This window comes from Bombina bombina, chromosome 1, assembly GCF_027579735.1.
Source record: "Bombina bombina isolate aBomBom1 chromosome 1, aBomBom1.pri, whole genome shotgun sequence".
In the NCBI taxonomy this organism is placed as follows: Eukaryota; Metazoa; Chordata; class Amphibia; order Anura; family Bombinatoridae; genus Bombina; species Bombina bombina.
Window position 1 is genome coordinate 35,605,003 of NC_069499.1, and position 25,336 is coordinate 35,630,338.

Genomic DNA, 25,336 nt, shown 5'->3' on the forward strand with positions numbered 1-25,336 from the left:
CCTGACAAAAGGCCTGGATGTCTGAATTTTCTGACAGACGCCTGTGCAACAAGATGGACAGAGCTGAGATCTGTCCCTTTAATGAGCTAGCCGATAAACCCTTTTCTAAACCTTCTTGTAGAAAAGACAATATCCTAGGAATCCTAACCTTACTCCAGGAGTAATCTTTGGATTCACACCAGTATAGGTATTTACGCCATATTTTATGGTAAATCTTTCTGGTAACAGGCTTCCTAGCCTGTATCAGGGTATCAATAACCGACTCAGAAAAACCACGTTTTGATAAAATCAAGCGTTCAATTTCCAAGCAGTCAGCTTCAGAGAAGTTAGACTTTGATGTTTGAATGGACCCTGAATCAGAAGGTCCTGTCTTAGAGGTAGAGACCAAGGCGGACAGGATGACATGTCCACTAGATCTGCATACCAAGTCCTGCGCGGCCATGCAGGCGCTATTAGAATCACTGATGCTCTCTCCTGTTTGATTTTGGCAATCAATCGAGGAAGCAGCGGGAAGGGTGGAAACACATAAGCCATCCTGAAGTTCCAAGGTGCTGTCAAAGCATCTATCAGAACCGCTCCCGGATCCCTGGATCTGGATCCGTAGCGAGGAAGTTTGGCGTTCTGGCGAGACGCCATGAGATCTATCTCTGGTTTGCCCCAACGTCGAAGTATTTGGGCAAAGACCTCCGGATGAAGTTCCCACTCCCCCGGATGAAGAGTCTGGCGACTCAAGAAATCCGCCTCCCAGTTCTCCACTCCCGGGATGTGGATTGCTGACAGGTGGCAAGAGTGAGACTCTGCCCAGCGAATTATCTTTGATACTTCTATCATTGCTAGGGAGCTTCTTGTCCCTCCCTGATGGTTGATGTAAGCTACAGTCGTGATGTTGTCCGACTGAAACCTGATGAACCCCCGAGTCTTTAACTGGGGCCAAGCTAGAAGGGCATTGAGAACTGCTCTCAATTCCAGAATGTTTATTGGCAGGAGACTTTCCTCCTGACTCCATTGTCCCTGAGCCTTCAGAGAATTCCAGACAGCGCCCCAACCTAGAAGGCTGGCGTCTGTTGTTACGATTGTCCAGTCCGGCCTGCTGAACGGCATCCCCCTGGACAGATGTGGCCGAGAAAGCCACCATAGAAGAGAGTTTCTGGTCTCTTGATCCAGATTCAGAGTGGGGGACAAATCTGAGTAATCCCCATTCCACTGACTCAGCATGCACAATTGCAGCGGTCTGAGATGTAGGCGTGCAAAGGGTACTATGTCCATTGCTGCTACCATTAAGCCGATCACCTCCATGCATTGAGCTACTGACGGGAGTTGAATGGAATGAAGGACACGGCATGCATTTAGAAGCTTTGTTAATCTGTCTTCTGTCAGATAAATCTTCATTTCTACAGAATCTATAAGAGTCCCCAAGAATGGAACTCTTGTGAGAGGCAAGAGAGAACTCTTCTTTTCGTTCACTTTCCATCCATGCGACCTTAGAAATGCCAGAACTAACTCTGTATGAGACTTGGCAGTTTGAAAGCTTGAAGCTTGTATCAGAATGTCGTCTAGGTACGGAGCTACCGAAATTCCTCGCGGTCTCAGAACCGCTAGAAGGGCACCCAGAACCTTTGTGAAGATTCTTGGAGCCGTAGCCAATCCGAATGGAAGGGCTACAAACTGGTAATGCCTGTCTAAGAAGGCAAACCTTAGATACCGGTAATGATCTTTGTGAATCGGTATGTGAAGGTAAGCATCCTTTAAATCCACTGTGGTCATGTACTGACCCTTTTGGATCATGGGTAAGATTGTCCGAATAGTTTCCATTTTGAACGATGGAACTCTTAGGAATTTGTTTAGGATCTTTAAATCCAAGATTGGCCTGAAAGTTCCCTCTTTTTTGGGAACCACAAACAGGTTTGAGTAAAACCCTTGTCCTTGTTCCGACCACGGAACCGGATGGATCACTCCCATTAATAATAGATCTTGTACACAGCGTAGAAACGCGTCTTTCTTTATTTGGTTTGTTGACAACCTTGACAGATGAAATCTCCCTCTTGGGGGAGATAATTTGAAGTCTAGAAGGTATCCCTGAGATATGATCTCTAGCGCCCAGGGATCCTGGACATCTCTTGCCCAAGCCTGGGCGAAGAGAGAGAGTCTGCCCCCCACTAGATCCGGTCCCGGATCGGGGGCCCTCGGTTCATGCTGTCTTAGGGGCAGCAGCAGGTTTTCTGGCCTGCTTGCCCTTATTCCAGGACTGGTTAGGTTTCCAGCCTTGTCTGTAACGAGCAACAGCTCCTTCCTGTTTTGGTGCAGTGGAAGTTGATGCTGCACCTGCTTTGAAATTCCGAAAGGGACGAAAATTAGACTGTCTAGCCTTAGCTTTGGCTTTGTCTTGAGGCAGGGCGTGGCCCTTACCTCCTGTAATGTCAGCGATAATTTCTTTCAAACCGGGCCCAAATAAAGTTTGCCCCTTGAAAGGTATATTAAGTAATTTGGACTTAGAAGTTACATCAGCTGACCAGGATTTTAGCCACAGCGCCCTACGTGCCTGAATGGCGAATCCTGAATTCTTAGCCGTAAGTTTGTTAAATGTACTACGGCCTCCGAAATGAATGAATTAGCTAGTTTAAGGACTCTAAGCCTGTCCGTAATGTCGTCCAGCGGAGCGGAACTAAGGTTCTCTTCCAGAGACTCAATCCAAAATGCTGCCGCAGCCGTAATCGGCGCGATGCATGCAAGGGGTTGCAATATAAAACCTTGTTGAACAAACATTTTCTTAAGGTAACCCTCTAATTTTTTATCCATAGGATCTGAAAAAGCACAGCTATCCTCCACCGGGATAGTGGTGCGCTTAGCTAAAGTAGAAACTGCTCCCTCCACCTTAGGGACCGTTTGCCATAAGTCCCGTGTGGTGGCGTCTATTGGAAACATCTTTCTAAATATTGGAGGGGGTGAGAACGGCACACCGGGTCTATCCCACTCCTTAGTAACAATTTCAGTTAATCTCTTAGGTATAGGAAAAACGTCAGTACTCGCCGGTACCGCAAAGTATTTATCCAACCTACACATTTTCTCTGGTATTGCAACAGTGTTACAATCGTTAAGAGCCGCTAAGACCTCCCCTAGTAATACACGGAGGTTTTCCAATTTAAACTTAAAATTTGAAATATCTGAATCCAATCTGCTTGGATCAGAACCGTCACCTACAGAATGAAGCTCTCCGTCCTCATGCTCTGCAAGCTGTGACGCAGTATCAGACATGGCCCTAGAATTATCAGCGCACTCTGTTCTCACCCCAGAGTGATCACGCTTGCCTCTTAGTTCTGGTAACTTAGCCAAAACTTCAGTCATAACAGTAGCCATATCTTGTAATGTTATCTGTAATGGCTGCCCAGATGTACTAGGCGCCATAATATCACGCACCTCCCGGGCGGGAGACGCAGGTACTGACACGTGAGGCGAGTTAGACGGCATAACTCTCCCCTCGCTGTTTGGTGAAATTTGTTCAATTTGTACAGATTGGCTTTTATTTAAAGTAGCATCAATACAGTTAGTACATAAATTTCTATTGGGCTCCACCTTGGCATTGGAACAAATGACACAGGTATCTTCCTCTGAATCAGACATGTTTAACACACTAGCAATAAACATGCAACTTGGTTACAATCTTATTTAACAAAAAAACGTACTGTGCCTCAAAGAAGCACTAAACGATTAAATGACAGTTGAAAAAATGAACTGAAAAACAGTTATAGCATCACTCTTTACAAACAACACAACTTTTTGGCAAAGGTTTGTTCCCATTAGTAAAATGACACTAATTAAATTTTAAACATAAAAATTACAGAGCAACGTTTTAAATCACAGTCACTATATAAGTCTCACAGCTCTGCTGAGAGAATCTACTTCCCTTCAAAGAAGTTTGAAGACCCCTGAGTTCTGTTAGAGATGAACCGGATCATGCAGAAAATACAAGAGTAACTGACTGGAAATTTTTGATGCGTAGCAAAGAGCGCCAAAAACGGCCCCTCCCTCTCACACACAGCAGTGAGAGAGAAACGAAACTGTCATAATTAAAACAAGCAAACTGCCAAGTGGAAAAATAATGCCCAAATATTTATTCACTCAGTACCTCATTAATGCAAACGATTCTACATTCCAGCAAAAACGTTTAACATGAAAAATACCTAATAAAAGGTTTAATGTACTTTTACAGAGTAATTCCGGTGAAATACCATCCCCAGAATACTAAAGTGTAGAGCATACATACATGTTCATTATAACGGTATGGCAGGATTTTTTCATCAATTCCATTCAGAAAATAAAAACTGCTACATACCTCAATGCAGATTCAACTGCCCGCTGTCCCCTGATCTGAAGTTTTTACCTCCCTCAGATGGCCGAGAAACAGCAATATGATCTTAACTACTCCGGTTAAAATCATAAGAAAAAACTCTGGTAGATTCTTCTTCAAACTCTGCCAGAGAGGTAATAACACGCTCCGGTGCTATTGTAAAATAACAAACTTTTGATTGAAGTCTAAAAACTAAGTATAATCACCATAGTCCTCTCACACCTCCTATCTAGTCTTTGGGTGCAAGAGAATGACTGGAGGTGACGTAGAGGGGAGGAGCTATATAGCAACTCTGCTGGGTGAATCCTCTTGCACTTCCTGTAGGGGAGCAGATAATATCCCAGAAGTAATGATGACCCGTGGACTGATCACACATAACAGAAGAAACGTTTAAAATCAAACAACATGAAATGTCATTAAACAGCCTGTTGCTAGACGTTCCCACTGCAAGTTAGGCTAAAAGTTATATGCATATAGTATTATCCCAGTGAAGTGCCATTCCCCAGAATACTGAAGTGTACACATATATACATAACAGCCTGATACCAGTTGCTACTACTGCATTTAAGGCTGAACTTACATTATATCGATATTGGCAGTATTTTCTTAGTCAATTCCATTCCTCAGAAAATAATATACTGCAACATACCTCTTTGCAGGTGAACCTGCCCGCTGTCCCCTGATCTGAAGTTTACCTCACTCCTCAGAATGGCCGAGAACAGCAAAATGAATCTTAGCTACGCCGGCTAAAATCATCCAAAAACTCAGGTAGATTCTTCTTCAAATTCTACCTGAGAAGGAACAACACACTCCGGTGCTGTTTTAAAATAAACTTTTGATTGAAGATATAAAAACTAAGTATAATCACCACAGTCCTCTCACACATCCTATCTATTAGTTGGGTGCAAGAGAATGACTGGGTGTGACGTAGAGGGGAGGAGCTATATAGCAGCTCTGCTTGGGTGATCCTCTTGCACTTCCTGTTGGGGAGGAGTTAATATACCAGAAGTAATGATGACCCGTGGACTGACTACACTTAACAGGAGAAAAAAATTATCCATACAACGCTCTATGAGGCGCACCAAATACTTGAGACTCAAGACTCAAAACAGTTTGAAGACTCTTCTCTTTCCAAACATGTAGTCTAGCTCTACTGCTGCACTGCATAGGAATCAAAGCAGTGGATATGTGTGCCAGATCTAAGTTTGAAAAATGCTTTTAAAAAAGGGACAGTAAAGTAAAAATTCAACTTTAATGATTTATAACAAGCAATATTAAACTTTCTAATTTACTTCTATAATAAAATGATTTGCTCTCTTGGTATCCTTTGTTGAAAAGTATACCTGGGTAGGCTAATGAACAGTAATGCCGCACTGGAAGCTAGCTGTGGTGGCTACACACATCTCTTGCCACTGTCACGTGTGTTAAGCTAGCTCCCAGTAGTGCATTGCTGCTTCTTTAACAAAGGATACCAACAGAATAAAGCAAATTTGATAATAGAAATAAAATAAAAAAATGTTTAAAATTGTATTCTGTCTGAATTTTGAAAGGGGAAATTTGGATTTCATATCCCTCTAACTTAGCTTTGTAACCCTCTGCAAAGGTCCATAAATGTAAGCAGCCAATTGCTCATTGTAAGGCTTGTTTAAACTCATGACAAAGCAGAAAGTGCAGTCAGTCAATTACCCTTGTGTCTAGAAGAGGCATGGTGGAAAAAAAAAATTAAGTTCAGACTTAAAAGGGACATAAAACCCAAAAATATATTTAATGATTCAGAAACATTCCAATTTACTTCATCAGATTGAGAGAATTGCTAAAAACGGATTTAAAGTTAAGTAGTTAATATGGCTTCCCAGATTTGTGTTGGCACCAGAAATCCTCAACAAGAACAAACTGCTATGGCCCAAACCACATGCTCATACATTATTATTCATCTGCGTGCATAGTGGAAACAAGGCAGTTTACTTCAGTTATCCACTTTGGATGGAAGTTTATCAGAAAACAAAATCCTGAAAACCTGAACTGGCTGACTTTGCCTTCTTAGCAGATAAGCAAATGTCTTTTACCCACAAAAAAATTTACTGGTACGTTTGTGACAGAAGTCCATGGCATTAAGAGAGTATGTATAGTGATCTCACCGAGCTGAAAGGTCACAAGAGAAATCAAGCACTTTACAGTGGCAAACACTCTGCAGTGACAATACTAATATACAAAAGGACAGCCATATTGATATGAGGATTCACACATCTGAGAGCAACATGTTAGAGACAACAGAACGTGAGAGTGCAGGTATAAAAATGTGTTAGGAGACACACTAGAACATTAGACAGTAAGTGAAAAGCCATACTGATCCAGAAGGCTACAGTTAAAACAAATATATAATATGCTACTGAGCAACTATTTATTCCTGGTGAAGTGCGCTTCTACCTGTGTATATTTGTAATATGACCCTGGGGAAAGTCTCCCTAAGCATGATGGGGAAAACCAGAAATGGACTCCCTGAACAATGTGGCTGCACCTCACTGACGAGAACCACAGAAGGCCAAAATGATTGTCTGATTGTCTGGGGTTAGGAGGTTTGCCTGGACCAGAGCTATTGAAGCACAGGTGCCAATTATAGGGAAAACAGAATTTATGTTTACCTGATAAATTACTTTCTCCAACGGTGTGTCCGGTCCACGGCGTCATCCTTACTTGTGGGATATTCTCTTCCCCAACAGGAAATGGCAAAGAGCCCAGCAAAGCTGGTCACATGATCCCTCCTAGGCTCCGCCTACCCCAGTCATTCGACCGACGTTAAGGAGGAATATTTGCATAGGAGAAACCATATGGTACCGTGGTGACTGTAGTTAAAGAAAATAAATTATCAGACCTGATTAAAAAAACCAGGGCGGGCCGTGGACCGGACACACCGTTGGAGAAAGTAATTTATCAGGTAAACATAAATTCTGTTTTCTCCAACATAGGTGTGTCCGGTCCACGGCGTCATCCTTACTTGTGGGAACCAATACCAAAGCTTTAGGACACGGATGAAGGGAGGGAGCAAATCAGGTCACCTAAATGGAAGGCACCACGGCTTGCAAAACCTTTCTCCCAAAAATAGCCTCAGAAGAAGCAAAAGTATCAAACTTGTAAAATTTGGTAAAAGTGTGCAGTGAAGACCAAGTCGCTGCCCTACATATCTGATCAACAGAAGCCTCGTTCTTGAAGGCCCATGTGGAAGCCACAGCCCTAGTGGAATGAGCTGTGATTCTTTCGGGAGGCTGCCGTCCGGCAGTCTCGTAAGCCAATCTGATGATGCTTTTAATCCAAAAAGAGAGAGAGGTAGAAGTTGCTTTTTGACCTCTCCTTTTACCAGAATAAACAACAAACAAGGAAGATGTTTGTCTAAAATCCTTTGTAGCATCTAAATAGAATTTTAGAGCGCGAACAACATCCAAATTGTGCAACAAACGTTCCTTCTTTGAAACTGGTTTCGGGCACAGAGAAGGTACGATAATCTCCTGGTTAATGTTTTTGTTAGAAACAACTTTTGGAAGAAAACCAGGTTTAGTACGTAAAACCACCTTATCTGCATGGAACACCAGATAAGGAGGAGAACACTGCAGAGCAGATAATTCTGAAACTCTTCTAGCAGAAGAAATTGCAACTAAAAACAAAACTTTCCAAGATAATAACTTAATATCAACGGAATGCAAGGGTTCAAACGGAACCCCCTGAAGAACTGAAAGAACTAAATTGAGACTCCAAGGAGGAGTCAAAGGTTTGTAAACAGGCTTAATTCTAACCAGAGCCTGAACAAAGGCTTGAACATCTGGCACAGCGGCCAGCTTTTTGTGAAGTAACACAGACAAGGCAGAAATCTGTCCCTTCAGGGAACTTGCAGATAATCCTTTTTCCAATCCTTCTTGAAGGAAGGATAGAATCCTAGGAATCTTAACCTTGTCCCAAGGGAATCCTTTAGATTCACACCAACAGATATATTTTTTCCAAATTTTGTGGTAAATCTTTCTAGTTACAGGCTTTCTGGCCTGAACAAGAGTATCGATAACAGAATCTGAGAATCCTCGCTTCGATAAGATCAAGCGTTCAATCTCCAAGCAGTCAGCTGGAGTGAAACCAGATTCGGATGTTCGAACGGACCCTGAACAAGAAGGTCTCGTCTCAAAGGTAGCTTCCAAGGAGGAGCCGATGACATATTCACCAGATCTGCGTACCAAGTCCTGCGTGGCCACGCAGGAGCTATCAAGATCACCGACGCCCTCTCCTGATTGATCCTGGCTACCAGCCTGGGGATGAGAGGAAACGGCGGGAACACATAAGCTAGTTTGAAGGTCCAAGGTGCTACTAGTGCATCCACTAGAGCCGCCTTGGGATCCCTGGATCTGGACCCGTCTTAAAAGTATTGCACACCAAATTTGGAAGCTTTAACCCTTAAAATAACGGAACCGGAGCCGTTTTGAACTTTAACCCCTTTACAGTCCCTGGTATCTGCTTTGCTGAGACCCAACCAAGCCCCAAGAGGAATACGATACCAAATGACGCCTTCAGAAAGTCTTTTCTAAGTATCAGAGCTCCTCTCACATGCGACTGCATGCCATGCCTCTCAAAAACAAGTGCGCAACACCGGCGCGAAAATGAGGCTCTGCCTATGCTTTGGGAAAGCCCCTAAAGAATAAGGTGTCTAAAACAGTGCCTGCCGATATTATTATATCAAAATACCCAGATAAAATGATTCCTCAAGGCTAAATATGTGTTAATAATCAATCGATTTAGCCCAAAAAAAGTCTACAGTCTTAATAAGCCCTTTTTGAAGCCCTTATTTACAATCGTAATAAACATGGCTTACCGGATCCCAGAGGGAAAATGACAGCTTCCAGCATTACATCGTCTTGTTAGAATGTGTCATACCTCAAGCAGCAAGAGACTGCTCACTGTTCCCCCAACTGAAGTTAATTGCTCTCAACAGTCCTGTGTGGAACAGCCATGGATTTTAGTGACGGTTGCTAAAATCATTTTCCTCATACAAACAGAAATCTTCATCTCTTTTCTGTTTCTGAGTAAATAGTACATACCAGCACTATTTCAAAATAAACTCTTGATTGAATAATAAAAACTACAGTTAAACACTAAAAAACTCTAAGCCATCTCCGTGGAGATGTTGCCTGTACAACGGCAAAGAGAATGACTGGGGTAGGCGGAGCCTAGGAGGGATCATGTGACCAGCTTTGCTGGGCTCTTTGCCATTTCCTGTTGGGGAAGAGAATATCCCACAAGTAAGGATGACGCCGTGGACCGGACACACCTATGTTGGAGAAAAGTGCTTCTTTCTTCACAGGGAGACAGAATGATGCAGAAATCTACAAAATATTACATTTGATACCCCACACACACACAAAAAAAAATTATACATACATGATATATCTACAATATTGCATAAATATTTAAGGTATTTTCTTTTAAATGGGTTAACAAAAAACATCTGCACAACACACAAACATGCCAATTAGAGAAAAAGAAAAAAAGCCACCATTAAAAATAGAGTATGAATAAAACAAACATGTATCATAACAGTTTGCCCTAATTTCTACATGTGGTGCTCTTTCTATACCACAACCTATTAGAACCTTTAATAAATATAAAAACGAGAATTTAAAGTGTATACATTTTTTTATTATTATTATTTTAATTATTTTTTTTTATTTTTTAAGAGTGGCATAAATATTTATGTATTTTGCTAAATAAAAAGGACAAGAATTCTTAACGGTCACTCACTTGCTTGCCAATTCACCCCCGGGTGGGAGATTTGGGATGCTCTCAGTTGCTAATGTACGCATCACATGGACTAAGTCTGGTACACCTTCTTCACCCTGCTTCTTTATGATCTCTAGGAATCAGAAGTACTTGTTTTGTAAGTGATATTCAAAGCAAATAGAATTGTAAAAAGCTATGCTGTACACATTAGATATGCCAACATATTACAATTGTGTTTTGTTCACAGAAAAATATGGTTTACTTCACAATATAAACCAATTTTCGCAATGTTGCATAACAATTAACCACTACTCCCCATTCATGTCTGTTGCAACAGAATATGTATGTAAAAATTGTATACCAGCAGGTAGCTAAACATTGATCATAGTAGTTTTTCCGTTATTTATTGTGCCACATTATAGAGCTTTAAAAAAAAAAAAAGGGTTAAAAAAAGAAAGAAGAAACATTTCTAAATATTAAACCATAATCCGTTACTTTGAATAAAATGCAACAATCTCAGATTTTGTTTGCCATTTTTTTTTTTTTATTAAACATCTAATTATTTCTACAAGAGTCTATTGCTGAAATTAGGCTATACAAAAATATTTTCGCAATCTAATCTTAACAATTCACAACCATGGAATTACATTTGACAATCTATTAAACAAAATAATTTAGTTAATGTTAAGATACAGACTACAGGAAACAGATCAAATCAAAAAGCTATTTATTGAGAAACGTAATCTTGTCAGTCACTTTTATACTTAAAGCATTAAAACATGGGAGGCTGATTTAAAAAAAAAAAAAAAAAATCACGCAAATTTGAATATTTCTTTCCCCTCTAAAAACATAATTTATGCTTACCTGATAAATTCCTTTCTTCTGTTGTGTGATCAGTCCACGGGTCATCATTACTTCTGGGATATTATCTGCTCCCCTACAGGAAGTGCAAGAGGATTCACCCAGCAGAGTTGCTATATAGCTCCTCCCCTCTACGTCACCTCCAGTCATTCGACCAAAGACCAACGAGAAAGGAGAAGCCAAGGGTGTAGTGGTGACTGAATTATAATTTAAAAAATATGTACCTGCCTTAAAAAACAGGGCGGGCCGTGGACTGATCACACAACAGAAGAAAGGAATTTATCAGGTAAGCATAAATTATGTTTTCTTCTGTTATGTGTGATCAGTCCACGGGTCATCATTACTTCTGGGATACCAATACCAAAGCAAAAGTACACGGATGACGGGAGGGATAGGCAGGCTCATTATACAGAAGGAACCACTGCCTGAAGAACCTTTCTCCCAAAAATAGCCTCCGAAGAAGCAAAAGTGTCAAATTTGTAAAATTTGGAAAAAGTATGAAGCGAAGACCAAGTTGCAGCCTTGCAAATCTGTTCAACAGAGGCCTCATTCTTAAAGGCCCAAGTGGAAGCCACAGCTCTAGTGGAATGAGCTGTAATTCTTTCAGGAGGCTGCTGTCCAGCAGTCTCATAGGCTAAACGTATTATGCTACGAAGCCAAAAAGAGAGAGAGGTAGCAGAAGCTTTTTGACCTCTCCTCTGTCCAGAATAAACGACAAACAGGGAAGAAGTTTGGCGAAAATCTTTAGTTGCCTGCAAGTAGAACTTGAGGGCACGAACTACATCCAGATTGTGTAGAAGACGTTCCTTCTTTGAAGAAGGATTTGGACACAAGGATGGAACAACAATCTCTTGATTGATATTCCTGTTAGTGACTACCTTAGGTAAGAACCCAGGTTTAGTACGCAGAACTACCTTGTCTGAGTGAAAGATCAGATAAGGAGAATCACAATGTAGGGCTGATAACTCAGAGACTCTTCGAGCCGAGGAAATAGCCATTAAAAATAGAACTTTCCAAGATAACAATTTTATATCAATGGAATGAAGGGGTTCAAACGGAACACCCTGTAAAACGTTAAGAACTAAGTTTAAACTCCATGGCGGAGCAACAGTTTTAAACACAGGCTTGATCCTAGTTAAAGCCTGACAAAAGGCCTGGATGTCTGAATTTTCTGACAGACGCCTGTGTAACAAGATGGACAGAGCTGAGATCTGTCCCTTTAATGAGCTAGCCGATAAACCCTTTTCTAAACCTTCTTGTAGAAAAGACAATATCCTAGGAATCCTAACCTTACTCCAGGAGTAATCTTTGGATTCACACCAGTATAGGTATTTACGCCATATTTTATGGTAAATCTTTCTGGTAACAGGCTTCCTAGCCTGTATCAGGGTATCAATAACCGACTCAGAAAAACCACGTTTTGATAAAATCAAGCGTTCAATTTCCAAGCAGTCAGCTTCAGAGAAGTTAGACTTTGATGTTTGAATGGACCCTGAATCAGAAGGTCCTGTCTTAGAGGTAGAGACCAAGGCGGACAGGATGACATGTCCACTAGATCTGCATACCAAGTCCTGCGCGGCCATGCAGGCGCTATTAGAATCACTGATGCTCTCTCCTGTTTGATTTTGGCAATCAATCGAGGAAGCAGTGGGAAGGGTGGAAACACATAAGCCATCCTGAAGTTCCAAGGTGCTGTCAAAGCATCTATCAGAACCGCTCCCGGATCCCTGGATCTGGATCCGTAGCGAGGAAGTTTGGCGTTCTGGCGAGACGCCATGAGATCTATCTCTGGTTTGCCCCAACGTTGAAGTATTTGGGCAAAGACCTCCGGATGAAGTTCCCACTCCCCCGGATGAAGAGTCTGGCGACTCAAGAAATCCGCCTCCCAGTTCTCCACTCCCGGGATGTGGATTGCTGACAGGTGGCAAGAGTGAGACTCTGCCCAGCGAATTATCTTTGATACTTCTATCATTGCTAGGGAGCTTCTTGTCCCTCCTTGATGGTTGATGTAAGCTACAGTCGTGATGTTGTCCGACTGAAACCTGATGAACCCCCGAGTCTTTAACTGGGGCCAAGCTAGAAGGGCATTGAGAACTGCTCTCAATTCCAGAATGTTTATTGGCAGGAGACTTTCCTCCTGACTCCATTGTCCCTGAGCCTTCAGAGAATTCCAGACAGCGCCCCAACCTAGAAGGCTGGCGTCTGTTGTTACAATTGTCCAGTCCGGCCTGCTGAACGGCATCCCCCTGGACAGATGTGGCCGAGAAAGCCACCATAGAAGAGAGTTTCTGGTCTCTTGATCCAGATTCAGAGTGGGGGACAAATCTGAGTAATCCCCATTCCACTGACTCAGCATGCACAATTGCAGCGGTCTGAGATGTAGGCGTGCAAAGGGAACTATGTCCATTGCTGCTACCATTAAGCCGATCACCTCCATGCATTGAGCTACTGGCGGGAGTTGAATGGAATGAAGGACACGGCATGCATTTAGAAGCTTTGTTAATCTGTCTTCTGTCAGATAAATCTTCATTTCTACAGAATCTATAAGAGTCCCCAAGAATGGAACTCTTGTGAGAGGAAAGAGAGAACTCTTCTTTTCGTTCACTTTCCATCCATGCGACCTTAGAAATGCCAGAACTAACTCTGTATGAGACTTGGCAGTTTGAAAGCTTGAAGCTTGTATCAGAATGTCGTCTAGGTACGGAGCTACCGAAATTCCTTGCTGTCTTAGTACCGCCAGAAGGGTACCCAGAACCTTTGTAAAGATTCTTGGAGCCGTAGCCAATCCGAATGGAAGGGCTACAAACTGGTAATGCCTGTTTAAGAAGGCAAACCTTAGATACCGGTAATGATCTTTGTGAATCGGTATGTGAAGGTAAGCATCCTTTAAATCCACTGTGGTCATGTACTGACCCTCTTGGATCATGGGTAAGATTGTCCGAATAGTTTCCATTTTGAACGATGGAACTCTTAGGAATTTGTTTAGGATCTTTAAATCCAAGATTGGCCTGAAAGTTCCCTCTTTTTTGGGAACCACAAACAGGTTTGAGTAAAACCCTTGTCCTTGTTCCGACCGCGGAACCGGATGGATCACTCCCATTAATAATAGATCTTGTACACAGCGTAGAAACGCGTCCTTCTTTATTTGGTTTGTTGACAACCTTGACAAATGAAATCTCCCTCTTGGGGGAGAGAATTTGAATTCTAGAAGGTATCCCTGAGATATGATCTCTAGCGCCCAGGGATCCTGGACATCTCTTGTCCAAGCCTGGGCGAAGAGAGAGAGTCTGCCCCCCACTAGATCCGGTCCCGGATCGGGGGCCCTCGGTTCATGCTGTCTTTGGGGCAGCAGCAGGTTTACTGGCCTGCTTGCCCTTGTTCCAGGACTGGTTAGGCTTCCAGCCTTGTCTGTAACGAGCAACAGCTCCTCCCTGTTTTGGTGCAGTGGAAGTTGGCGCTGCTCCTGCTTTGAAATTCCGAAAGGGACGAAAATTAGACTGTCTAGCCTTAGCTTTGGCTTTGTCTTGAGGTAGAGCGTGGCCCTTACCTCCTGTAATGTCAGCAATAATTTCTTTCAAACCGGGCCCAAATAAAGTTTGCCCCTTGAAAGGTATATTAAGTAATTTGGACTTAGAAGTTACATCAGCCGACCAGGATTTTAGCCACAGCGCCCTGCGTGCCTGAATGGCGAATCCTGAATTCTTAGTCGTAAGTTTGGTTAAATGTACTACGGCCTCCGAAATGAATGAATTAGCTAGTTTAAGGACTCTAAGCCTGTCCGTAATGTCGTCCAGCGTAGCTGAACTAAGGTTCTCTTCCAGAGACTCAATCCAAAATGCTGCCGCAGCCGTGATCGGCGCGATGCATGCAAGGGGTTGTAATATAAAACCTTGTTGAACAAACATTTTCTTAAGGTAACCCTCTAATTTTTTATCCATAGGATCTGAAAAAGCACAGCTATCCTCCACCGGGATAGTGGTACGCTTAGCTAAAGTAGAAACTGCTCCCTCCACCTTAGGGACCGTTTGCCATAAGTCCCGTGTGGTGGCGTCTATTGGAAACATCTTTCTAAATATTGGAGGGGGTGAGACGGCACACCGGGTCTATCCCACTCCTTAGTAACAATTTCAGTTAATCTCTTAGGTATAGGAAAAACGTCAGTACTCGCCGGTACCGCAAAGTATTTATCCAACCTACACATTTTCTCTGGTATTGCAACAGCGTTACAATCGTTGAGAGCTGCTAAGACCTCCCCTAGTAATACACGGAGGTTTTCCAATTTAAATTTAAAATTTGAAATATCTGAATCCAATCTGTTTGGATCAGAACCGTCACCTACAGAATGAAGCTCTCCGTCCTCATGCTCTGCAAGCTGTGACGCAGTATCAGACATGGCCCTAGAATTATCAGCGCACTCTGTTCTCACCCCAGAGTGATCACGCTTGCCTCTTAGTTCTGGTAATTTAGCCAAAACTTCAGTCATAACAGTAGCCATATCTTGTAATGTTATCTGTAATGGCTGCCCAGATGTACTAGGCGCCATAATATCACGCACCTCCCGGGCGGGAGATGCAGGTACTGACACGTGAGGCGAGTTAGTCGGCATAACTCTCCCCTCGCTGTTTGGTGAAATTTGTTCAATTTGTACAGATTGGCTTTTATTTAAGGTAGCATCAATACAGCTAGTACATAAATTTCTATTGGGCTCCACCTTGGCATTGGAACAAATGACACAGGTATCTTCCTCTGAATCAGACATGTTTAACACACTAGCAATAAACATGCAACTCGGTTACAATTTTATTTAATAAAAACGTACTGTGCCTCAAGAAGCACTAAACGATTAAATGACAGTTGAAATAATGAACTGAAAAACAGTTATAGCATCACTCTTAACAAACAACACAACTTTTTAGCAAAGGTTTGTTCCCATTAGTAAAATAACACTAATTAAATTTTAAACATAAAAATAACAGAGCAACGTTTTAAATCACAGTCACTATATAAGTCTCACAGCTCTGCTGAGAGAATCTACCTCCCTTCAAAGAAGTTTGAAGACCCCTGAGTTCTGTTAGAGATGAACCGGATCATGCAGAAAAACTGACTGGAAATTTTTGATGCGTAGCAAAGAGCGCCAAAAACGGCCCCTCCCTCTCACACACAGCAGTGAGAGAGAAACGAAACTGTCATAATTAACACAAGCAAACTGCCAAGTGGAAAAATAATGCCCAAATACTTATTCACTCAGTACCTCATTAATGCAAACGATTCTACATTCCAGCAAAAACGTTTAACATGAAAAATACCTAATAAAAGGTTTAATGTACTTTTACAGAGTAATTCCGGTGAAATACCATCCCCAGAATACTAAAGTGTAGAGTATACATACATGTTCATTATAACGGTATGGCAGGATTTTTTCATCAATTCCATTCAGAAAATAAAAACTGCTACATACCTCAATGCAGATTCAACTGCCCGCTGTCCCCTGATCTGAAGTTTTTACCTCCCTCAGATGGCCGAGAAACAGCAATATGATCTTAACTACTCCGGTTAAAATCATAAGAAAAACTCTGGTAGATTCTTCTTCAAACTCTGCCAGAGAGGTAATAACACGCTCCGGTGCTATTGTAAAATAACAAACTTTTGATTGAAGTTCTAAAAACTAAGTATAATCACCATAGTCCTCTCACACCTCCTATCTAGTCTTTGGGTGCAAGAGAATGACTGGGGGTGACGTAGAGGGGAGGAGCTATATAGCAACTCTGCTGGGTGAATCCTCTTGCACTTCCTGTAGGGGAGCAGATAATATCCCAGAAGTAATGATGACCCGTGGACTGATCACACATAACAGAAGAAAAGGGATTAGGTTCTCGGGCAGTTTTGTTCATTTTTGTCAATGATAGAATTCACAAAAAAACTAAACAAATAAGAGGATTACTTAATTATTCAGTTATGTCATCTAAGTACTCCCCGCCAATTCAAAAGAAATATTTTATTCAAACATGTTGGCTTGAAAAAGCAAACCTTGTACTCAAGACATCCAACAATTGTTATTTTCAGAGTGTAGTGCAATTAAATAAAGCAAAGTGAGGTTGGATGGAATTAGATGTTAAAATAGCTTCCTATACACCAGCCTAAAGTGGTCAGATACTTTAAAAGCATGACAAAAGGGTGGCATTTTAAACACCTAATTTGGCATTTCAGTGCACATCTCAGATCATGTGATTCAGTCAAGATAAATATGCATCAATATAGTTGTTTTTTTTTTAGTTTTTAAAACATTGTCATTTAGTGTCAAGTAGACCTAACAAGAATCTATATTTTAAAAAATAAATATATTTCAAAATTCCTTTTCAGCAAGACTATGAAAGTGGCTAGTAAGTTACAAAATAAATCCTTATTTCCTTATGCCCTACTTGTGATCATAAGAAAACAGTCAGTTCTGAGAACAATACCCCAAATCATAATATTGTATCATTAAATAAATTGTAGGCATATTTTTGTAATCAATTGTTAAAACAGACTAAATACAGAGAATAGGTATAAACATTTTTTTTTAAACTAAGAATTCCCAGCAAGAACACAAGATGTAAAATTATCCATAAATGTATTTAAATACATCACTTAATATCAATTACATTTATTCATTAATGTACTAAAATTACTAGCTAATATATATTTAAAGGAAGGGTGTTTTTTAAAACCTCTTACAACTTAATATTGTTACTGAAATATAAAGTGCATTTCTGATCATCTAGAAATACTTGTAAAGGGTTGAACAAACATAACTTTATTAAGTGCAAGGTGAATTAATCTGTGTGGATTAATTGTTTTTAAAAAAATATATATGTATATATCAGACAACGCTGTGGACCCATATTGCAATATTTAGTAGTTTAAGCAATAGTGATTTTTAAATGGAAAGTTTATACAAAATAGACGTAAAACTCACTAGACTAAAAAAAAGCAGTAATAATTACTTTATAAGAATATTGAACGATATTCACTTACAATTCTAATTAATATTTAAAAAAAAAAAAAAAAAAAACACAAATAAAAGGACTGGTTGAATATGTACCATGCATCCTATGTGTCTACTCCTCCCCTTTTATTACACAAACATTTTGTATGCCCACTGCTCTCAAACTATGAATTTTAAAATGATAGATAATTAAAAAATAAAACTACTCTCTAGATTAGAACAGGTTGGAACCGGAAACTATTTGGATTTTGGATTATTTGCATCTGAAAAAAGGGGCAGCTTGGAGACAGGATGGAACTAAAATGGAAACCACAAAATCTTATGTGTAAGACAATGTATATATCTGTTTTAATAAATTCAAATTTGCCACACGTTCACCCAATGCCAAAGAGTTATATATTATAGTAAACTACTGCAATGGCAGGCTAATAAAAAGAAAATCATTTGACACAGGGATAGAAGCGGATAATTGGCTCTGAATATATGTGGAAGATTAAAAATAATGGTATTAATGTTTATAAAATAATGAATGAAGAATGCTAATATGAAATGGGTTTGTTATATTTAAAAACACCAGCTATGGAATATAAAAATCTACAATATAAACAACGGCTATTACATTAAAATCATAAGAGTTAGCAATGATGATGAAATCTTCATGCCAGCTCAAATCTTGGTGTAATTACACATGGACTGAATCTCTTACATTTTAAGTTATAAAGGGGAGATGCAATATTTTGGTACCCAATGTTTTAAAATTCCTGCATGGCTCATGGATAAACCAGATTAAATGGTATGTGCTTTTAATTTTTTCTTGTCTTTGATATAAAAGGGCAATAAGGGTTTATTCTTCCGATTATAATTAAAAAGCACATACAATTAAATGTGTCCCAACTACAATTAGTCCTGCAACAGTTTCTGCATCATTGTGAAAACAGATTTCTGGAATACTGTTGATTATGTGGCACCACAATGCAAAATAAAATTATGACTTCAGCTCTGCTTAGAAGAGAATAACCCAAAAATTTAGGATCCGGAGCTAAAATTTTAGGAGCCTGTGGGCTCCCTGGCACCTGGATTTGTCGAGCCCTGTTCTAAGCCATTAACAAAATTAAAATTGCCTGCTCTTAATAGCAAGAATTAACACATAATAATGCCACAGTATTACTAATATTATTATAAATGCAAAATGTATTCACCTTTCACCATGCTATAGTAACATTAATAACTTTTTTAAAACCTAATTATAAGTATATAAAAAAAAAAAAAATCTTCAAGAACAGATTTTTAAAAAAATAAGCATGAATTAAATGTATATTAATCAAACATTCAGGATAAATAAAAGTTCAAATCAATCTTCACTGACATATCCTGTGAACTGAACAGCAAAATGGCACTTAAAGGCATATTTAAAAACAAGCATTGGGTTACTTAGTTTGGTTAAATGATCCACCTTCTACTCTGCTTTCCAGGTATTTGTCCAGTTCCACCTCTCTCTTCACTGCTTCAGCCAATACTTTTGGAGCACTTGGAAAACAGATCAATATGACACTCATGTTGTCTCGACTTCCCTAGTGGAGAAAGTAAATTATAACAGGTTTAAAGAGACAAAAAACAGAAGCCCCCAATAACCAAGTGTTTAAAAAGTCAATTTTAGTTTTGTATTCCATATGCAGTATAGCTCACAGGTCCCATGACTGGTTCAGGCGGCAGTATGGGGGCACATAAGATAAGTCAAGTTATCACCACAACCAGGGTTCTAAGAAACAGCCCAGGCACCCTGTAAGTTTAGAAGCACACATTTGTAGGCAGTCTGGACATTTATACACCCATGACACATAAATATCTAGATCAGGGGTGGGCAACTATTGTTCCTTTCAGATAGTATGGACTACATCTCCCATAATGCTCTTTCAGCCATAATACAGGCAAAGCATCATGGGAGATGTAGTCCATAACATCTGGAGGACCGGTAATTGCCCACCCCTGGTCTAGATGGTCCTTAAGTTAAATAATACATCTAAGCTTAAAAATCCAAATAAAATACTAGTTGTTAAAGTGTTGTCTAAACAGAAATCTTGAAAATGAAATTTATGCTTACCTGATAAATTGATTTCTTCTACGATACGACGAGTCCACGGATTCATCCTGACTTGTGGGATATTATCCTCCTGCTGTTAACAGGAAGTGGCAAAGAGCACCACAGCAGAGCTGTATATATAGCTCCTCCCTTCTCTCCACCCCCAGTCATTCGACCGAAGGTAAAGGAAGAGAAAAGAAAAGCTAAAAGGTGCAGAGGTGACTGAAGTTTGAAAACAAAAATATAATCTGTCTAAAATGACAGGGAGGGCCGTGGACTCGTCGTATTGTAGAAGAAATCAATTTATCAGGTAAGCATAAATTTCCTTTTCTTCTACTAGATACAACGAGTCCACGGATTCATCCTTACTTGTGGGATACAATACCAAAGCAACAGGACACGGATGAACGGGAGGGACAAGACAGATAATATGGAAGGCACCACTGCTTGAAGAACTTTTCTCTCCCAAAAATAGCCTCCGAAGAAGCAAAAGTATCAAATTTGGAAAATTTGGAAAAAAGTATGAAGGGAGGACCAAGTCGCAGCCTTACAAATCTGTTCAACAGAAGCATCGTTTTTAAAAGCCCATGTGGAAGCCACCGCTCTAGTAGAGCCATAATCTTTTCAGGAGGCTGCTGTCCAGAAGTCTCGTAGGCCAGGCGGATGATGCTTTTCAGACAAAAAGAAAGAGGTAGCCGTAGCTTTTTGACCCCTACGCTTTCCAGAATAAACAATGAATAGAGAAGATGTTTGACGGAAATCCTTGGTCGCTTGTAAGTAAAACTTCAAGGCACGAACCACGTCCAAGTTATGTAACAGACGTTCCTTCTTAGATGAAGGATTAGGACAAAAAGGAAGGAACAACAATTTCCTGATTAATATTCTTATTTGAAACAACCTTAGGAAGGAATCCAGGTTTAGTATGCAAAACCACCTTATCAGAATGGAATATAAAATAAGGCGAATCACATGGTAACACAGAAAGCTCAGAAACCCTTCGAGCAGAAGAGATAGCAACTAAGTACAAAACTTTCCAAGATAAAAGCTTAATATCCATGGAATGCATGGATTCAAACAGAACCCCTTGAAGAACATTGAGAACTAAAAATCAAACTCCATGGCGGTGCAATAGGTTTAAACGCAGGCTTGATTCTGATTAAAGCTTGATAAAAAGACTGAACGTCTGGGACATCCACCAGACGCTTGTGTAGTAAAACTGACAAAGCAGAAATTTGTCCCTTTAAGGAACTAGCTGATAATCCCTTCTCCAATCCTTCTTGGAGAAAGGACAAAACCCTAGGAATCCTAACCCTACTCCATGAGTAGCCCTTGGATTCGCACCAATAAAGATATTTACGCCATATCTTATGGTAAATTTTTCTAGTGACAGGCTTTTGAGCCTGAATCAAAGCATCAATGACCGACTCAGAGAATCCCTGCTTAGATAAAATCAAGCGTTCAATCTCAAGGCAGTCAGTTGCAGAGAATTTAGATTTGGATATTGGAACGGACCTTGGATAAGAAGGTCCTGTCTCAATGACAGTTTCCACGGTGGCAGAGATGACATGTCCACTAGATCTGCATTCCAAGTCCTGCGTGGCCATGCAGGCGCCATCAGGATTACTGAAGCTCTCTCCTGTTTGATTCTTGCAATCAGACAAGGTAGGAGAGGAAATGGAGGAAACACATAAGCCAGGTTGAACGACCAAGGTACTGCTAGAGCATCTATCAGTACAGCTTGGGGATCCCTTGACCTGGACCCGTAACAAGGAAGTTTGGCATTCTGACGAGATGCCATCAGATCCAATTCCGGTGTGCCACATTGATGAATCAATGACGCAAACACCTCCGGATGAAAAGTGACGACTTAGAAAATCCGCTTCCCAGTTCTCTACTCCCAAGATATAGATTGCTGATAGGTGGCAAGAGTGAATCTCCGCCCATCGGATTATCTTTGAAGCCTCTATCATCTCTAGAGAACTCTTTGTTCCCCCTTGATGATTAATATATACTACAGTCGTGATATTGTCTGACTGGAATCTTATGAATTTGGCCAAGGCCAACTGAGGCCACGACTGAAGCGTGTTGAATATTGCTCTCAGTTCCAGAATATTGATAAGTAATAGGGACTCCTCCTGAGTCCAAACACCCTGACCCTTCAGGGAATTCCAGACTGCACCCCAGCCCAAGAGGCTGGCGTCCGTCGTCACTATGACCCATGCTGGCCTGCGGAAAAACATTCCCTGGGACAGATGATCCTGTGACAACCACCAAAGAAGAAAGTCTCTGGTCTCTGGGTCCAGATTTATCGAAGAAGATAAATTCGCATAATCCCCATTCCACTGTCTGAGCATGCACAGCTGCAGTGGTCTGAGATGAAAGCGAGCAAACGGAACGATGTCCATTGCCGCTACCATTAACCCAATGACCTCCATACACTGCGCCACTGATGGCCGAGGAATGGACTGAAGTGTTCGGCAAGTACTTATAATCTTTGACTTTCTGACCTCCGTCAGAAAATTTTTCATGTCTACCGAGTCTATCAGAGTTCCCAAGAATGGAACTCTTGTTAGTGGAACTAGTGAACTCTTTTCTATATTCACTTTCCAACCGTGAGTTCTTAGAAAATGCTAACACAATGTCCGTGTGAGATTTGGTCAGGTGATAAGTTGAAGCCTGGATCAAAATATCGTCCAGACAGGGCGCCACTGCTATGCCCCGTGGCCTGAGAACCGCCAGAAGAGACCCTAGCACCTTTGTGAAGATTCTGGGAGCTGTGGCCAACCCGAAAGGAAAGGCCACGAACTGATAATGTTCGTCCAGAAAGGCGAACCTTAGAAACGGATGATGATCCTTGTGGATAGGAATGTGAAGATACACATCCTTTAGGTCCACGGTGGTCATATATAGACCCTCCTGAATCATTGGTAAAATTGTTCGTATAGTCTCCATCTTGAACGATGGGACTCTGAGAAATTTGTTAAGGCATCTGAGATCTAAAATCCGTCTGAGGGTTCCCGCTTTTTTGGGAACCTCAAACAGATGAGTAAAACCCCTGTCCCTGTTCTAGTTTTGGAACTGGACAAATTACACCCATGGTAGAGAGGTGTTTTACACAGCGTAAGAACGCCTCTTTTTGTCTGATCTACAGACAAATGTGAAAGATGAAATCTCCCTCTTGGGAGAAAATCCTTGAATTCTAGCCGATACCCCTGGGTCACAATTTCTAATGCCCAGGGATCCTGAACATCCCTTGCCCAAGCCTGAGCGAAGAGAGAAAGTCTGCCCCCTACTAAATCCGGTCCCGGATCGGGGGCTGCCCCTTCATGCTGTCTTGGTAGCAGCAGCGGGCTTCTTAACTTGTTTACCTTTATTCCAGGCCTGGTTAGGTCTCCAGACTGACTTGGATTGTGCAAAATTCCCATCCTGCTTTGTGGCGGAAGAGGAAGTAGAGGATCCACCTTTAAAGTTTCGAAAGGAACGAAAATTATTTTGTTTAGTCCTCATCTTAACAGTCTTATCCTGAGGTAGGGCATGACCTTTACCTCCAGTAATGTCAGAAATGATTTCCTTCAGTTCAGGCCCGAATAGGGTCTTGCCTTTAAAAGGAGTAGCTAAAAGCTTAGATTTTGATGATACATCAGCAGACCAAGATTTAAGCCATAACACTCTACGCGCTAAAATGGCAAAGCCTGCATTTTTTGCCGCTAATTTAGCCATTTGAAAGCGGCATCAGTAATAAAAGAATTAGCTAGCTTGAGAGCCTTAATTCTATCCAAAATATCATCCAATGGGGTCTCAACCTTAAGAGACTCCTCTAGAGCCTCGAACCAAAAAGCTGCTGCAGTAGTAACTGGAACAATGCACGCTATAGGTTGTAGAAGAAAACCCTGATCAATAAAGAATTTCTTTAGAAGACCCTCCAATTTTTTATCCATAGGATCTTTGAACGCATAACTGTCCTCAATAGGTATAGTTGTACGCTTAGCTAGGGTAGAAATAGCTCCCTCCACCTTAGGGACCGTTTGCCAATAATCCCAAATGGTGTCAGATATGGGAAACATTTTCTTAAAAAGTAGGAGGGGGAGAGAACAGAATGCCTGGTCTATCCCATTCCTTAGTAACAATGTCCGAAATTCTTTTAGGGACTGGAAAAACATCAGTGTAAGTAGGTACTTCTAGATATTTACCCATCTTACACAATAGGGTCACAATCATCCAGAGTCGCTAAAACAACCCGGAGTAACAGGCGGAGGTGTTCAAGCTTAAATTTAAAAGACATCACGTCCGAGTCTGTCTGAGGTAATACATTTCCTGAATCTGAAAGCTCTCCCTCAGACAGCAATTCCCTGACCCCCAAATCCGAACACTGAGGGTACATCGGAAATGGCCAATAAAGCATCAGAGGGCTCAGCATTTACCTTAATACCGGACCTATTGCGCTTACCTTGTAAACCTGGCAGTTTAGATAATACCTCTGTAAGGGTAGTAGACATAACTGCAGCCATATCTTGCAGAGTAAAATAATTAGGCGCACACAAAGTACTTGGCGTCACTTGAGTGGGTGTTAGAGGTTGGGACACTTGGAGAGAATTGGATGGCATAATCTGATTCTCTTCAGACTGAGAATCATCCTTAGACATACTTTTATCACCTAAAATATGTTCTTTGCAATGTAAGGCCCTTTCAGTACATGAGGGACACAATGTAAGTGGGGGTTCCACAATGGCTTCTAAATACATAGAGCATTGACTTTCCTCAATGTCAGACGTGTTGAACAGGCTAGTAATAACCACAAAAAGTCTTGAACACACTTTATTGAAGAAACAACAATTTTGAAAAACGGTACTGCGCCTTTAAGAAGTAAAAACATAATTTATGCTTACCTGATAAATTCCTTTCTTCTGTTGTGTGATCAGTCCACGGGTCATCATTACTTCTGGGATATTATCTGCTCCCCTACAGGAAGTGCAAGAGGATTCACCCAGCAGAGTTGCTATATAGCTCCTCCCCTCTACGTCACCTCCAGTCATTCGACCAAAGACCAACGAGAAAGGAGAAACCAAGGGTGTAGTGGTGACTGAATTATAATTTAAAAAATATGTACCTGCCTTAAAAAACAGGGCGGGCCGTGGACTGATCACACAACAGAAGAAAGGAATTTATCAGGTAAGCATAAATTATGTTTTCTTCTGTTATGTGTGATCAGTCCACGGGTCATCATTACTTCTGGGATACCAATACCAAAGCAAAAGTACACGGATGACGGGAGGGATAGGCAGGCTCATTATACAGAAGGAACCACTGCCTG

General features: G+C 41.0%; 1 protein-coding gene across 1 annotated transcript in view; it reads right to left on the reverse strand.

Moving 5' to 3' along the window:
* Positions 1-25,336, reverse strand: part of PPM1A (protein phosphatase, Mg2+/Mn2+ dependent 1A) — a 285,564-nt gene that overhangs the window by 74,912 nt on the left and 185,316 nt on the right. The window contains exons 3-4 of the mRNA XM_053697300.1: positions 19,399-19,516; positions 10,121-10,232 (exon numbers count right to left, since the gene is read on the reverse strand). Coding sequence (XP_053553275.1) covers positions 10,121-10,232; positions 19,399-19,516 — 230 coding nt within the window. The remainder of the gene's footprint in view (positions 1-10,120; positions 10,233-19,398; positions 19,517-25,336) is intronic.